General features: G+C 28.7%; 2 protein-coding genes across 2 annotated transcripts in view; one reads left to right on the top strand and one right to left on the bottom strand.

Annotated features, from left to right (window-relative positions):
• The window catches only part of LOC100209305 (tumor susceptibility gene 101 protein), a 30,988-nt gene extending 15,921 nt beyond the window's left edge, over nucleotides 1-15,067 (bottom strand). Inside the window, exons 1-2 of the mRNA XM_065813341.1 lie at nucleotides 14,993-15,067; nucleotides 12,474-12,558 (exon numbers count right to left, since the gene is read on the bottom strand). Coding sequence (XP_065669413.1) covers nucleotides 12,474-12,558; nucleotides 14,993-15,037 — 130 coding nt within the window. The 5' untranslated portion in view covers nucleotides 15,038-15,067. The remainder of the gene's footprint in view (nucleotides 1-12,473; nucleotides 12,559-14,992) is intronic.
• A 2,595-nt stretch (nucleotides 15,068-17,662) lies between these two features.
• Nucleotides 17,663-18,339, top strand: LOC136088136 (zinc finger MYM-type protein 5-like). Its single transcript, XM_065811800.1, has 2 exons — nucleotides 17,663-17,815; nucleotides 17,869-18,339. The coding sequence occupies exons 1-2, from the start codon at nucleotides 17,663-17,665 to the stop codon at nucleotides 18,337-18,339; spliced, it is 624 nt and encodes a 207-aa protein (XP_065667872.1).
• The last annotated feature ends 268 nt before the right edge of the window (nucleotides 18,340-18,607 follow it).

Genomic DNA, 18,607 nt, shown 5'->3' with positions numbered 1-18,607 from the left:
ATATTTCCGAAAAATGCATACTATGCCTACAAGAAAAATTTGAAATAATTACACATGCAAACCACAGGCACAAAAATAAGTTTCTCATAAAAAACTATAAAAATAAATGAGCTCAAACAATTGTTACATTAAATCCCCCTTCTAAAAAATATTTTTATAAAAAAGCATAAGCAATCATTTGTAAAGAATTCTTTTTATAATAGTGTCAGCAAATTCCACAAATGTGTGAAAATTTTCAGTAGTTAAGATATTTGCGATTTCATTTAATTTAATTTTTAGTATAAATTGAAATTTTATTAATTTGATCATTCATTACTGATGAGTCTTTATTGATGAAACAGTGTTAAATGAAAAAAAATTTTGTTAAGTGATTTTCTACTCATTTATATTAGCTCTGTTCTTTTAAGAACATTGAGCACTCTATTTTGTAGAATACATTTTAAAATTGTTTATATATATATATATATATATATATATATATATATATATATATATATATATATATATATATATATATATATATATATATATATATATATATATATATATATATATATTAGTAGAAAATCACTTAACAAAAATTTTTTCCATTTAACACTGTGTTTCATCAACAAAGATTCATCAGAAATGCATTTCTGATGAATCTTTGTTGATAAAACAGTGTTAAATGGAAAAAATTTTTGTTAAGTGATTTTCTACTAATATATAATTGCTCTGTTTTTTTAAGAACATAGAGCAATCTATTGTGTAGAATACTTTTAAAAGTTGTTTAAATATATATATATATATATATATATATATATATATATAAATATATGTAAATATATATATGTATGTATATATATATGTATATATATATAATATATATATAATATATATATGTATATATATATATAATATATATATAACATATATGTATGTATATATATATAATATATATCTATGTATATATGTATATATATATATATATATATATATATATATATATATATATATATATATATATATATATATATATATACACACACACACAGATATATGTATGTATGTATATATAAACAAAACCATGTGTCTGTATGGGGAGGAGGGATTAGGAAGGATGAAGCGAATTTTTGTAGAATGCATTTTAAAATTGTTTATATATATACATATATATATATATATATATATATATATATATATATATATATATATATATATATATGTATATATATATATATATATATATATATATATATATATATATATATATATATATATATATATATATATATATAGAACCCTTAGATGTTGTCCGAAAGTTTTTTCCATATTTTGTTGACAAAAAGTAAAAATTAAAATGCAAGACCGGAATTTTTTTTTTTTAATAATGATAGACTGCCTGCCCCAACCAAACCCTCAGTCGATGTAGCAGCACTCCCTTGCGGGTCAGGCTATTTGTCAGTCGATGTAGCAGCACTCCCTTGCGAGTCAGGCTATTTGTCAGTCGATGTAGCAGCACTCCCTTGCGAGTCAGGCTATTTGTCAGTCGATGTAGCAGCACTCCCTTGCGAGTCAGGCTATAAGATAGTCGATGTAGCAACACTCCGCGCATGATTTACAGTAAAAAAAATAAAAATAAAAACATTTTATTAAAAAAAATAAAAATAAAAACATTTTATTAAAAAAAATTAAAATAAAAACATTGCTTATATTGTTAAAAACATTCAAAATGTTATAAAAACATTCAGAATGTTTTTAAAAACATTCTGGTCAATTAAATTTGCGTTTTTGTGGTTTTTTTAAAAAACGATTAATTTGTAATTAAATTAATGGTTTTTACTTTCGTCCAACACGGAAATGTTGGACGAAAGTTAAAAGTAATTAAAAGTGACGTATATGTTGGCGTAAGAATCACTTTTTTCCTTCCGCTCTTCCCAAAGCCAACAAACTATAGATCTATATATATATATATATATATATATATATATATATATATATATATATATATATATATATATATATATATATATATATATATATATATATATATATATATATATATATATATATACATATAAATATATATATATATATATATATATATATATATATATATATATATATAGAGGGTGTTCGGGATAAATTTGACAGTTTCGAGAGAAATAGGAAAATCTTGTTTGTATCTATTAAATTTATTGAGTTGACAAAAAAATTACAGGCATAGTAAATTACAATACTATGAACAAAATTCACTCAAAATAACCACCATTAGCATCGATCACTGCTTCAATCCTGCTTCGGAATTTCGAACAAGCTAATGCTACAGTCTCCCTGGGAAGGGCCTCAAAAACTGTTTTAATTTTATCCACTAACTGGGCTTTTGTATTACTGGAAGTGCGATTGGTGTCTTTTTCAACTGCGCCCCATACAAAATAATCCATGGGGTTAAGGTCTGGGGAGTTTGGAGGCCAAACATTTGGACTGGTGAAGTCGTAGAAAGTTTCAGACAACCATTTTTGACTTTTCACAGAGGTATGGGAAGGGGCCGAATCCTGCTGCCATACATACGGCCTACAATTGGCTACCCTTTTTATCCAGGGCTTGACTACAGTGTTCAGCAACTCCACGTAGCCATCTGAAGTCAACCTGAGGCCCGCTTGGAAAAAATGCGGAGCCATTACATCGCCTTCAGAGGATACACATCTGAAAACCATCACAGTTTGGGGAAATTTAGTCTGCATTACACGAGGAATGTCCTTTGTACTGCATGCAAGCCACCTGTTATTCTGCGTGTTGTGTTTTTGATCCTGGCAAAAGTTTTTCTCTTCGGAAAAAAACCAGATTGTTTGTGGTTCTACAGGAACCACAAACATTCACTTTGTTTAGAAATTTCTTCGCGTTTATCAAACGTTTTTCACGGGCCTTTTCTGTGAGTAGCTGACCTTTGTGGCGCTTGTATGAGCAGTAGCAAAGGTCTTCATTGAATGCAAGCTTCATAGTAGAGGATGCAACATTCATTTCACGTGACAAAGCTCGAATTCCAATGCCAGGGTTCTTTAACACCTGTTCCTGCAGACTTGCGAGGAATTCTGCTGTACAAACGCAATCAGATTGTCTGCTAGGGATCTTTCTTCTTACTACATCCTCGTAGTCACCATTGCAAGTCTCTAGTTCATACCTGATTGTTTTGACTGTGTTCAGGGAGCATTGGGCAGCAGTCATAGTATCCTTATTTTGATGGCCGGCACGAATCATCATAATGCAAGTTATTCTCTTCCATGATTCAGGTGGGTTCCAGTCATCCATCCTTTCTGACATCTTGTATATGAATGAAGAAGGGTTCAAACTTTTAAATGACCTGTAGTGTGTATTAATACCTCTAATCTACAAAAAAATATAATCAATTATAAATATGTCAAATTTATCCCGAACACCCTGTATATATATATATATATGTATATATATATATATATATATATACACATATATATATATGTATGTATGTATATATAAACAAAACCATGGGTCTGTGTGGGGGGAGGGGGGATTAGGAGGGATGCAGCGAATTTTGATAGCCCATTTGCAAAATTAAGCATCCTTTTGGAAATTTTAAGTTATTCCTGATGAACCTACTGATGGTGAAACACAGAAGAAATCAAAAATTAGATAAGTGTTTTTACTAATTTATTATTGCTCTGTTCTTTCAGAACATTAAGCACTCTGTTTGCAGAATACACTAACATAATTTATATATATATAAACTTATTAAAATCTTTCTCTCTCTTTTATATATATATATATATATATATATATATATATATATATATATATATATATATATATATATATATATATATGTATGTATAAATATTTAAACAACTTCGCTTCCAACAAGGCTGCAAGCAACCACTAATTAAAGTTGAAAGTTACTGGAAGAGAAAAGATGAAGATTGTAGAGAACATTATAATGATTGACAGACGTCTTGAAGGATTGCAAATTATATGAATCAGGAAAGCAAGATGAAAGAAGTGAATTCCAAAAAGCTGATGTTCGAGAAAAAAACTAGACGAATAAGCGTTTTCGGAGCACTTAAAAGCAGTCACAGAAAAAGGATGAGACTTAATTGAACGATGAGTAACACGAGAATGAATTTTAATAGATGGCACAAGAGACGCTAGCTCTTTAGAGCAGTGCCCATATTAGTATTTGTAGAAAAGAAAAAAAGAAGCAGCATTACGACGATGTGATAATGGTTGGAGGTTGGCTGCAGGTCCAACTATGTTTACAATGCATTTTTGCACCCTGTCTAAAAGAGAAAGAGCATCAATAGAAGATCCGCCCCAGATGTGGTAACAGTATTCCATACAAGACCGCATTTGAGATTTATAGAGATAGAGAATAGAATCCAATGTAAGAAAGTGTCGAGCTTGATAAAGAGATGCAACCTTAGCAGATGCTAATTTTGCAACTGATTTTATATATGGTTTCTAAGAAAGATCGGAAGTAAGAGTTAATCCTAGAAGATGATGGGTAGATGACTCATTGAGTACATGACCATTCATACATATAGAAAGATCTAAATTATTGCGATAATGATTGGCTGAAAAGAATTGAGTTTTATCTGTATTAAAGTTCACCAGCCACTGTGAGCCCTATGCTGCAGCAGAAGAGAGATCCTTTTCAAGCTCAAAAGCCCCCTCCAAGCAATCAGAGATTCTTGGCTTCTTATCATGAAAAGAATAAATGGTAGTACCATCAGCAAATAATGCCACCTTAGATGTGAGAATATATGGAAGATTGTTAATGTAAATTAAAAAGAGTATGGCCAAGGGTAGAACCTTGAGGAACCCCAAAAGTTACAGAATAAGAAGAAGAACGTTGTCCATCGAGAACAACTTTTATACTACGATTGGAAAGGAAGGATTCAATAATCTTTAAGATGTTGCCGGATACACTGTAAGAATAAAGGTTATGGAGAAGACCAGCATGCCAAACTTTATCAAAAGCTTTTGAAATGTCAAGAGCGATGGCCTCTCCACCTCTCCACCATTATCTAATGCACCATAAAACCTATTGGTTATAAGTGTTAGCAAATTAGTTGAAGAACAAGAAGATCGGAATCCATATTGATGGTCAGAAAATAAGTTATTAGATTCAAGATGAGAGATTAAGTGTTTGTTAATTAAAGATTCAAAAACGTTGCTTATGATAGGAAGAAGATTAATGGGACAGTAGTTAGACAAATCAGATGGCTCTCCAGAATTGAAAATAGGGATAACGGATGCTGCTTTCCAGCAGGCTGGAAAACAAGACTCTGATAGCCACTTGTTGAATAGTTTTGAGAGTATAGACAACAGCTCTGGAGAACACTTCTGCAAGACTATTATAGGTATGTTTTCTGGGCCGCAAGCTGTAGAAGAGTCTAAGCGGGAAATCACTTTAAATACAGAAGCTGGAGTGATACGAATGTCAAGAAATGGATCAACCTGTTTGTTGGCAATATTAGGTAGAACGAAACTAGTGGAATTAAGAGATGGTATTGATGAAAAGTTTTTAGCAAACAATTCAGCTTTGTCTTTAGGTGAGGTGACAAAGTCTGAATCATACAAGGGAGGTGGAATAACAGATTTGCCCTTATTGTTGATACTATTAAAGATTCTCCAGAAGTCACGAGAGCCTAATTTTTGTGATAAAATACAAGATTTCATGACCTGAGAATAGTGGGCTTTGGCATTAGACAAAACCTTTTTACATTGGTTTCTAGCAGTAATAAACAGACGTCTGTTTTCTGGAGAATTGTTTTGCTGATAAATATGGAAGTAACGGTTTCCATTGGCAATCGCAGCAGCACAATGTGAGGAAAACCATGGAGGAGAGTGAGGCTTGACCTAGAGTCGTCGAGAGGGAACAAAAGATTCCATGCCAGTCTGAATCCACGAAGTTATGTAAGAAGCATATTTGTTGACAGGAAGACAAAAGATTTCTACCCAAGTCCATTGCGAAGAAAATCACGGAAAGAATCCCAGTCAACTTTAAGGTAGTTGTAAGAGGTTCAATGATGAAGAAGAATGAGATAATAGTTTTAGAGAGATCAAACTGTGATCAGATGCACCAAAGGGTAAATGTGGAGAAAGTGAGCACTGACTAGGATCAGAAACAAGACATAAGTCGAGTAGAGAAAGTAAATGATTCAGATTGTCTGGAAAGCGAGTTGGAAAGTTGACTATTTGAGTTAGGGATTGAGAAAGGCAAAAGTTGTGGGCTTTAATGCCTGCAGAATCACTGACACTAGAGCCAAGCCATTTAGTGTGATGAGCACTAAAGTCACCAACAACAACAATATAGGCTGATGGATAAAGAGAGAGGGCTTGGTCAATGTGATCAGAAATAACATCAAAAAGAGTGCAGTCTTAAGATGAAGGAGAGCGATCTAGAACAAAGAGAAAGGCAATAGAGTGAAGTGGCGCTAAACAAAAGCACATGAAAGAATAGTCTGTGGATTCAAATCTAGTTTCACGACAAATGGGTGAATTCTTATGAATGTAAATGCCCAGGCTAAGCATGTGACTATTGGAGCCTTTATAATTTAAAGGAAGATAACCATTAATACTAAGATCGCAAGATGAGACAGCTGAACTCAAATTAGTCTCACAAAGAGCAAGTAGGTCTGGTGAACTTTGCAAGAGATAAGACTCAACAGAAGAAAAGTTACTTCGAAGACTATGAATATTAGTGAATGATTAGAGAACTTGGTGATGATGATGGTTTTTTGTGTTTTATAGTTTTTGGTGCTTTATTCATTTTTAAATTTGTTAAAGAACTTGACCTAAAGCATAGACAATACTCAGTATACTGTTTAATAGCCCAAGCAATTGCCTCATTATTATTAATAAACCCTAAACCGTAACAAAGGGTTTCAAATGTGGCTTTGGCAATGCACAACAAACATTCAAACAGGGACATCATCCATCCGCAACATGGCACTGTTAATACTTTGATATTTTTAAGTTGTTGATGGAATCAGCCTCTCTGAGAGCTACCACATAGTTCTAAAAACCTGACTACCAGGCGGCCTCAGAAACATTAAAGTAAGTTTTAGAGCTGTACCCTCATTAGGAGATAATAGAATGAGTTACCTAGTCATAAAAACAGAGACACAACCAAAACCCATGTATTGAGTCAAGATGATCCGGCTTTTAACATCCTAAACTGGAAACAACGTATTAAAAATACATCTGGGCCAGCCTAATAGATGAAGAATGGGTGCGAGGCTGGTCAACAGATACAATATGTTTACCCCTTAAGTCTTTACCTACGAGGCCTTCTACAAGACAGTAGCAGAATGCATTTAACATCTGCCCAAGATGATATATATATATATATATATATATATATATATATATATATATATATATATATATATATATATATATATATATATATATATATATATATATCATCTTATCACATATATATATATACCCATACATACATTTTTTTACATTTTCTTATCACATCATATGTGATAACAGAACATATGTATAGATACAAAAAAGTTATCATTCTAAAAAAAGTTAAAATCATTCTAAAAAAATCTTTCTAAAAAATGATAAAGAAAGTTATCTGAAAGTTATCATTCATTCTTATAAGAAAAGACATTATTGCAAAATATTTTTTTTTTTTGTTAATTCAATTCCTCAAGGGGAAGGTCACTACAGATGAGGAGGCTACTTATTTGTGGTATAACCCTCTCTCAACTCTATAACTCCGAAACACGAAACTTGGCGAACAAGGCTGCTGCGCAGAAAAAGGAGTCGAGTGCTGTACTACCAGGGACGTGGCGAGGATCGAACTCAGAACCTCTTGCCTATGAAGCGAGTGCTCTACCACTAACACCACTACCACATTATATTATTCATTTAATGAATTTTTCAAACTAAATTATTTTACTCAGCTATTTTTAAAAGTTTCTTCTTATTTCAGGTTTTTAAAAACTACTCTTTCCAGCAGGTTAATTGTTGAAAACAAGTTGAAAGATTTTTATTTTAATTCTAAAACATTCAAAACTTTAAATTGCTATATTTTTGAGCACTTTTTTTCTTTATTTAATTAAAGACTTATCACAGAAGATTGGCATTAAATTAATATTTTGTCTCAATAAATTATTTAAATTGTCTGATATATATTGATTTATAAAAATAAAATGATTTAATATAGAAAGTGAATTTTGTTTTAAAACTAGCTTAAAAAAGACAAGTTTTCATTTAGAAAAAAAGAGATGGAACTGTTTCTGTGAATCAAAAAATGCATGCCTTTGGAGAAGAACAGTTAATTAGTTTATTTGATAAAAGGATTTAAGGATACTGGATTCAGTTTAAACATAAATTTTCATCTAACTGGAGTTTGTAGAATAAAGAAAATAAAAAATGTTGGAAAATTCAAAGTACAGGAAAACACCTATGCACATACTTTAATAATAAAAATATTGCAGCATTTAATAATAATCCTCACTAAATTTGACTTATTTGAAATTTTTATTGCTGAGGAAAATAAACAAAACTATTTCTGCAAATATAACAGATTCTATACTGATAATTGCTAAGGCACTTGGTTTGACGAATTGAAATTTGTACAAAAAACATAAGTTCAGATTGCTGGTAATGCCTTTCGCATCTGAAGAAAAACAAGAAACAGTGGAAAGTGTAAAATGACAAAGTGTGCATCAGATATTGGTTATGATCTTTTTTCTGAAAAACACAAGGATAACTCTTTCAACAAGATTCTTATAATAACTCTGTCACTGTCACTGAGTCACAGAACTGTCACTGTCACTGAGTCACAAAACTGTCAGTGAGTCACAGAACTGTCACTGTCACAGAATGCTGAGACTTTAAATGGGAAAAGAATTAAGAGAAACTCTTCAATCATTGTTTATCTTTAATTCTGACATTTAACAGGCTTGAACATAACTGACCACGCTTACAATTTTTTTTTTTACAATTTGATCACAGCTTTTTTGATGTTTTAACAATTTATATGTAATAAAAAAATTAGGTTATGAATAACTTTTAATCGTTGATCTTTCCTAAAGTTTTTATTTTACACGAAGGCTTTAAAAAAAGTAAAAATTTAATTTAAATAATCATTTATTTTGTGTAAATTAAATGTTATATTTAAATTTTTTTTTAATAGCAGATGAGTTGGAGACAATAATTTCAAAAAAACATAGCCAATAAAGTGCATTACATTGTGATAGACAATGCGTCCAACATGAAGAAGGCTAAGAATGTTTTGTTTGATGATGGGGAAGATCATTTGGATAATGAGGCTGATTCATCATTGTGGAAAGACCCAGTCAAAAATGATATAGATCTAAATGAGTCTCTAAATATAACTGCAAAGTGAATATCTTGCTTTGCTTATTCTCATAATCGTTTTCATAGTATATTTTCATTTCTTAAAACTAACCGTCCAGATGAAATTGTACCATATTCAAAAATTCATAATTTGAACTTTGACAATAACTTATTTATGATGGCCCGTGCAATGAACCTGATGTATGCATATCATTGGCTTGAAGATCATCCTGGCGCATTGAGCTAAAGGAAGAAGTTAAAAATAAAATATACAATGAGCTGATTTTAGGGGTGTGGGGAGGGGAGGGGTGATTTGGTTGATTTTGAAGAAATAACGCAGTGCTTAGTAAATAGTGGTTATAAACAAAAAGATTGAACAAAAAACTTTCAATGTTTAAACATTCTATTTTCAGGTCTTCTCTACACTGAATCAAAAATTTGCATTACTCATTCCTTGCTTGAAACTTTATTTTTTCTTAAATGTAATAAAGACTTATAAGTTAAATAGTGGTAGTTAATGCTTAAGACTTATAGTTAATGCTAGCAACTAATATCAACATATTTTAAATAAAAATAAACAAAAATACATAAAACTAAAGAGTTAAAAGTTTTAGTACCTTATTTTTATATATTTTTGGTTTTGTCTTTCATATATATCTCCAAATATATATTTTTATTGACTTTTTTGTGCATAGCCTTGGTCTAACTTCACAAAATGTAGTTTTATTGTTACAGCACTTGTTACCTGTAGTTTTATTAATAACTGGCCTTGACATAAGGTCAAAAACTTAGGTCTTTGGTCTTGAAAATGTTTGCGTTGGCCTTGGCTTTGAAACTCTTTCCTTGGTCTTGGAACTTTTGGCCTTGGTCTTGGCCTTGGCCTTGCTTTTTTTGGCCTTGTTAACAACTCTGCTCAAATGTAATTTTAGGTAAAATACAAAAGCTGCATTTTGTGTCTCCATAGAATATATAAGCAATATGGTTCCACATCATAAACATACTATAATTCTATATCTTTTTTTTATCAGTATGTTTTAAGTTGAATAAATCACATTTGAATGTGTGAGTGGATCAGGTATAAATAAATTATTTAAAATGCATTTTGAGCAACTTGCGATTTGCAGAAACTCCATCGCAAGTTACAAGCAATAAATTATACGGAGTTTAGTTTACAAACTTTGATTGCTTCCTAAAGTAAAAGAAACGTTTGTCATGCCGTGGTACCAATTGTGGTAAAGTCAGCTAGATTAGTTAAGTATATTATTATACACTGCAGCAGACTTTGAAACTAGAAAATTATCATGGGATATTATATTTTAGTTAAAGATAATTTTAAGTTTTTTGTTGTTTCTCTCAAGATGATTACTTCCTAAAAGATAAAATATTTTTTTGTATTTGCTTTTATATACATTCCAATACAGCATAATAAAAACAAAAAATCATAATCAAGCTTTTGAGTTTCAGTCTTAGAAGCTTCGATATACAAGCTATTTTTAAAGTATTTATATGTAAAAGTACAATATGAATTTGTATATACAAATTTATTGTACTCCTATAATATTTTTTCAAAAAAATTTTTTAGTGCCTAATAAGTTTTTTTTATTTAATATAAACATAAAAGCATTTTTGTACAACAATTATTGTTGGTACTGCACTCTTAAAAAAAAAAGGTTGAAGTTTCTATTGTAGACTGAAGTAGAGACTTTAACCTTACATCACATATCCTCTCCTACAGTGTAGGAGAGGATACGTGATATACCCTTAGTAAGATATAATTTCTACCTATTAAGGTAGAAAACTATACCTTTAAGGTAGAAAATTGTATGACATATTATTACTTCTAATATAATTTAGGTAATTACTAAAGTATAATTTTCTACCTTAGAAAGTAGAAAATTATACCTTACTAAGGATATATCCCATGTCGTAACCTAAGATTGAAATTCCTAACTTTTTTTATAGAGAGTAGAGAGAGTTTAGAGATCCAGGAATAAGTCCTTTTAAACTATCTAAATTTATAAAAATGTACCTGAATTTTCTTATTTAATTTTCCAGTAAAGATACCAACATAATGTAAAAAGTAATATATATAAATTATTAACTAATCCAGCTAAGTAAACTTTATATAAAACATAGTTTATTAAGCTCTATTAACTAACATTTCAAATAAATATACTCTGGATTTATAAACATTTTATACTAAACATTTATATCTATAGACATCCATCTATTTATACAGTCAATGAAATGTTTGCATCAATAACATATTTTCATAGAGCATTTTTTAAACTCAAATGATTTTATGAATTTATAGTATATGCATTTTCCAAATTACATGCTAATTACTATTCAAACCTTTTCTTTCAAAAATCTGATTTTTTTCAACCGGTCCATGGCAAGCATTCATTTTAGGAGGTTCATTTTGAAAACTAGCAATTTAATCATTTATGGCGGTCATTGACCATTAATCAGCCACTATTTTCCACGCTGATATATATATATATATATATATATATATATATATATATATATATATAAATATATATATATATCATTTTTTGATCTTTGAGAGGTTAGCACCTTCAGAAATGGAGCAAATTCCAAACATTTAAATGTTTATACTCATGTCAAATAAGGATACTTTGCAAAAAATTGCAATGATTGGAGCCTGGGAACAAAAAAGCCCTAAAATTTTTGCCCCACCTCAAACATAAGAGCAACAAATTGATAAAATATTTTTTGTACTATTTTTTCTACTCAACTAAACTTATATTCATTAATAAATTTTAAGTTTCATAGTATAACCACTTAGCATTTAAAAATTATGACCATATAAAATTTTTAAAAACCCTCAAATTGAGAGTTTAAACTTAATATGGTCATATTTTTTGAACACTGAAAATTTTTGGGCTTTTTTTGTTTTCAGGCGCGAATCATCACCATTTTTTTTCAAAGCATCCTTATTTGACATATAAGTATAAACATATAAATGTTTAGAGTTTATTCCATGTCTGGAAGTTATTTCAAGACCAAAAAATTTTAGATCTACCCTGATATGAAAAATATGATAATAGATGCTGTAGATATAATTTTTATAATAACAACTTTCATAATTACAAAAGTAAATAACTTACTCAAAACATCTTCAATTGGAAAAAGATCAGAATAACTTTTCAATACATTTAGTATATCCAATTTTGCTTCGGATTTATATTGATACTAAAATTAAAAGTTTGATTTATAATAAGGATTAATCCATAAAAACAAGAATGCATCCGTACTTGAGTCACCCTTAAAGAATAACACTCATTCATATAACACTTATTTTTCAAAATTAAAATGCCCCATAAGTAAAAAATGCCACGATAGTATATTTATATTTTTAATTTATTTAGATGTTGACTTTTCACTAATAAAAATAATGTCATACATTAAACTTAATATATTTTTACAATTTTATTATTTCATTTTTGAAATATTTACTTTTTTTATTTTTTAGTTTTACTTGATGATAAAAATGAGAAATTAGATTTAAAATTTATTTACCTTTATGGAAAGTAATATTTGTGGCCACCAAGGAAGGAAGGGGCCTTCTCACCCACTTTTATTCTAACAGACCTTTTTTTTTTGAATAAATTTCAAGATATAGAAAACTTTTTTTTAAAAATCGATAATTGTGCCCCATCCCCTTACTTTGAAACCTCTTTCATCGGCCCTGATGAAAAAAAGACATAGTTTTTGTAAGGTAAAAAGAATTTATTGCTAAAACATTTTGAAACATTATGTTGAGTTAATAAGGTATATTTATAATAAAGTATAATAGAAAACTTTATAATAATTAAGTATACATTTTTTTAAACAAAAATAAAGTTTTTTTAAATATTATATCATTTTTGCTACGCTGTTAATATTGGTTTTCGAAAGTTTTTACATAGCCAACCTTAAGTTTTTAATACGACATGCTCCCATTACTTAATAATTTGTATTTCTAATTACTGCTAACTGAGAGCTCTATTGTAAATAATTAAGTACATATTTTCTTTAGTAAACCAGATATATAGAGCTCTCAGCTAGAATCAATTATGAAATAAATTATTAAGTAATGTGAACATGGCATATTAAAAAACACAATAGTATTTATAGTAATAATATAAAAAGATTTTTAGAAGCTCTAAGAAAACTAAGAAAATGAAAGTGTTTCTTAAACAATTTTGATGAACTAGTTTTCCATGGACTAGTAATTTTATGCAATAGTTATAAACCAAGATATTTAAAGAAAGTAAAATAGTTTTGAAAATTTATTTAAGAATATTTAGATAAAGTTTCAAACTGCAACTAAAATCAGCAAACTTGAACATTTACTGATTTTTTCTGTTTATGAATTTTTGTTTTCTTTTTATAAACTTTTAAACATTAGTTTCTTATTTACAAGTGCAAAATAACAATATTAGAGGTTTGGTTATATATAGTTTAACAATATTGATTATTGTTAAACTATATATAATCAAATTGGTGATATTGATTTTTCTATTGATCAAAAGAGAACAACATGTTTATTGAGTGTGAAATGCTTAAAAATGTATACCATTCTAATAAAAGTTATAGTTTATTCTTTTGAGATTCTTTTTTTATTGCCAATAGGCAATTGTTGAATTTAATGATTGTCAAATATAATTGTTGAATTTGACAATTGCCAAATATATCAACTATTACATTTGACAATTGTTGTGAGAACACTTATATTTGACAATTGTTATGACAGCAATTGTATTCAACCTTGACTTTGAAAATGACTTTATTTTCAGATGTATTTATTACTGTTCTATTTACTTTAAATACCATCATCTATTGCAGTGGAAAACAAATCTTCTACTTTACATCTTTTAAGATATTTTATTACTCATCACTTACAGAAAGAATATAACTAACCTGCTAAAGTGACTTTTTTTGAACTTATTTATTTTTTTCTCCTGATTCTATTTTTAAACATTATAATACAGAAATCCAGAAAAAAATAAGTCAATAGCTATGGCACTGTTATATGGATAATCAAACACAGAAATATATCACTAAAACTAAAGTTAATCAACCTCAACACATATAACTTGCTAAGAGATGTAAAACTTTATTAACATAACTTATTACCAAGTTTTATATTTACAGTTTTAAAATATTTATCTTTTAACAAAAAGTTTAAGCTAAAAAAAAATCATTTTTTTGACCTAATCTTGGCATTTCCCTCATCCTCCTCCCCCATTGTTTTCTCCCTATAAACAAACTAGACTATTACTTTGCTGTGGATTCAATTATCCTCCTTTTTCAATTTGAAGTGTCTGTTCATTATTCAGGCACTTTTAAACAGAGATAGGATTTCCTAAAAAAGACCCCAAAAAAATAATCAAAAACTGGATATTTTTATGTGGACTAAAAAATATGAAATTTTAAATTTTTTAGAAACTTTTGTACTAAAAACTATCATTTAATCTGAATGAATGAATGTAAGGATTCTCTGGATACAATAATACACAGAAATATTTCAGAAAATTTATTCGATTTTAAAATGAATTACAATTAATATTTTTTTCTAACTAAGACAATACATATTTTTGATTTCAAACAAATAAAAAAAAAACTTTTACATCATATAACATACCTTATTACTTTTTAACTTATCTACCAAAAAGTTTTCCCATCTCATTTTTAATGTTAGCAAACTAGATAAATAAAAATATATCATAACAAAAAATATTTTACAACAAATAAAAGTTATTTAACTCATTTTCAGTTTTTAGAAAGATAAATTTTAGGCTCTATAATAAACTTAAAATTTTATTTAAAACTTTTTTATTTTAGACCTATTTTCAAAAAAGATTTTCATTCATATAAGCACAGCTTTATTTTTTATGAAGTGAACACAAAGTTGAACAAAAAGTGAACAAAACACAAAGTGAACCAAAGTATTATTAGGCTGACTTTTTAACAATTAAACTTGGTAAGTATAATATATAATAGTAAATACTATGAGTTTGAAAACCAGCTTCTTGATAATGTAATTTTAATCTACTTCGTTTTACTGTGTTCTATACTAAAAAACAGTTTCTTAATCATTTGTGGAAAGTAGCTATTAACTAACTTTCACAAATTTAAGCTTATATAGCTCAATATGTAGACGCAACTTAAAATCTTGCGTTTTGTCATACAAGAAAGTGTATACTAAAATATATAAATTTAAAAGTATATAAACATTTAAAACTGTTTATGTTATAAACTTTATATTTTGTAGCTTATAAACTTTATATTTATATTTGTATTTGTAGTTATATTATATTTGTAGTTATGAACTTTATATTTTGTAGCTATTTAGGTTTTTGAATATTAAAAATAATATTTACTAGAAAAAAAATGACATAGTCGAGTTACTATAACGTCCGGAACGATATTTAAATTTATTTATTTAACTTTTAAGATATTATTGTATTTAATAAATACTGGTCATGATATTTAAAATAATATAATAATGACACCTAATTAATGAAAAAAATAAAAATTGTGGTTCGTTAATTTAATGAGACATTCTTTATAACAATAAGAATGATAATTTTTTGACCAATTCTTGACCAGATTGGTTAAAAGAACCTGACCATTTGAAGTTTAACTTAATTTCATTTAAAACCGTATTGATTTTTTATAGATAAAACACGTATTTTTTTGAAAACATTTTTGCTCAAATAGACCTTTTCTAAATAACCATCTAAAAACACCTTAATGTTCTTAACTTTTTTATTTTTTTTATAAAGTATGAGCAGCAGTGGCGGCGTTAGGCGTCGGCCGATAGCCCCGCGCTTGGAGAACCTCGCATAAATATATTAAAAAAATTAAACATTGTATCTTAATTATAATTGATGATATTTTTACATATCTTATTTTACTTTGCTTGACAAAAATATGTTTATTTGTTGGTTTTATCATCGGTATTATATTACTTCAACTTTAAATAAGTATCATTTTCTAAGTAGGGGAGAGTGGGGAGAAGTGGGACGCGGGAGAAGTGGGACAGTCTGAAATTTCTAATTTGGAGTGGTGCGTAAATACTGTTATTTAATGTAAACAATTAAATTTTTTACCCCCTATTTAGCAGAAATTGCTTTGTTTCCCTGCGTGCGTTAAAAGCCCTAATTTTGAAATGTACCTTCAAAAGTGTTTACATTAGGGTAAAATGGGACAGAAAAAAGAAATATTTATGCCCCACTTCTTCCCGTCGCCAGGAATTTGATTATTTCGTGAAAGCTCATTTTTATGTCGATTAGTTGGTTTTATGATTTTATCAGTTTCTATTTAATAATTTGTGTTAAAATGTTGTTTTAAATTTATTTGTCCCACTTCTACTCACCCTTGTCCCACTTTACTCCAATGACAAAGTTTCTCTAAAAGCAAAAATTTATATACTTAGTTATAGTTAATTGGCTGGAAACTAAAGGGGATTGAATCGGATACTAAAAAGAAGATTTATTCGTAAAAACTTGTTTCGTTCAGTTTATACATCAAATAAAAAATATATTGCAATTACCCTAAAAAAAAGTTTACGTGTCCCATTTTTCCTCACTCTCCCCTATCAGTCTTATTCTAACTGTTTCTGATAACATAAAAGCATTTTTAAATATTGTTTATTATTGTTTACCGGCTCTGAGGTGCAACGTATACTTAACTATATAAATAACAAGGAATGGTAATATTCGATTCTACATCTATAAAAAATTCGATAGTCTCGTTCTATTCCATTTTTATTCAATTACACAAAGTGACACGCGACAAATCATTAGTATAACAATTATAAAATCTGAGAAATAAAAATGAATTCGAATTTAAGTTTTTTTTTTTATTATAACCTAACTAACTTAAATTATTAAGTTATAATTTAAATATTAAATATAGTGCAATTATTTAATCATTTAGTGCAGATTAGAACTACAATCTGTTATAAAAACAATAACGAAGTTAATATTACAAACTGTTATAAATAAAATTTAACTCTTTATTTAACTAATTACACGTTAATTTAAAAAGTTAATTAAAAATGTTCTGCTTTTTTTATGACTACCTTAAGCTAAGTTTAATACCATAAAAAAATAATTAAAATCAAAACTTGAAATTCATACAAGTACCTAACTATAATTTTATTAATTAGTCCAAACTTAAGTCCAAAATGATGTCTGGAAAACCAACGAGAGACACAGATATAGGAAGAACATGGGAATCTGGTGCATCGAAATGAAAAAGAAAGACTGAAACAGAGAAATCAAACCAAGCTATGAGTTCCAGTATGATGAAATTTCTTAAAAAACCCCTTTCAAGTGTTACTGCTCCAGAGTCCTCTGATGAATCTCTTCCCCAAGTTAATTTGGTCTCTGAAACAGAACCAGCTTCAGAAACGAATTTATCAGCTGTAACCCAAAAGTTTGAACGCAATAAAGATTTGGCAAGTGATAAAATTTGTGACTCAGTAAATCAAGAGCAAGCAATTTATTTGAGCGATTCATTTATAAACTTGATGCTGGAAAATGGACATTTCCAATAACCGACTCTCAGCGTTATGACTTAATTCAAAACAATCTTCAAAATATAGAGAAATCTGATGAAAGTTACCCTAAAGTCGCATATAATAGACATTTTTCTAAATTTCATTTTACACGAAAACTGATTAACGGTAAAACTCAATACTGCAGATGGTTAGTTTACTACTTGTCAAAAGATAAAGTTTATTGCTTTCCTTGTAGACTTTTTTCGCATATACAGACTCAGATGGTGAAAGAAGCATGTTGTGGCTGGAATGATCTGAGTCGGATATTGCATAGACACGAAAAAAATCAAGGACACATGGAATGCATGGTTAAATGGATGGAATTTTATAAAAGAATCGAAAGCGGAAAAACAATAGATGATGAAAACGAGGAATTGATTAAAAAATCTCAAAAATATTGGTATAATTTGTTTAAAAGATGATATAATAAACTTTTTAACTGTAAAAAATCTAGCATTTAGAGGTCATGGCGAATCACTTAGCCTGGACAATAGCAGAAACGGTGGTAACTTTATGGATTTATTTAAGTTGTTATCCGAATTTGATTTGACGCTAAAGGAGAACTTGCAATGAATTAATGAAAAGCAAATTGCTCAAAATTATCTGAGCCACGATATTTAAAATGAACTAATTACATTGTCTGAAACAGTTATTGATGAATTATACACAGAGTTAAAGCCTTTTTGCTCG

Source organism: Hydra vulgaris, chromosome 12 (assembly GCF_038396675.1).
Source record: "Hydra vulgaris chromosome 12, alternate assembly HydraT2T_AEP".
Lineage (NCBI taxonomy): Eukaryota > Metazoa > Cnidaria > Hydrozoa > Anthoathecata > Hydridae > Hydra > Hydra vulgaris.
This window is presented reverse-complemented; position numbering and strand designations above follow the sequence as displayed.

Excerpts from the sequence above, each read along its gene's own strand:
- LOC136088136 (XM_065811800.1), top strand. The coding sequence starts at position 17,663 with ATGAAATTTCTTAAAAAACCCCTTTCAAGTGTTACTGCTCCAGAGTCC. Across the intron at positions 17,816-17,868 it reads TTGAACGCAATAAAGATTTG|CGATTCATTTATAAACTTGA; the intron begins GCAAGTGATAAA and ends AATTTATTTGAG.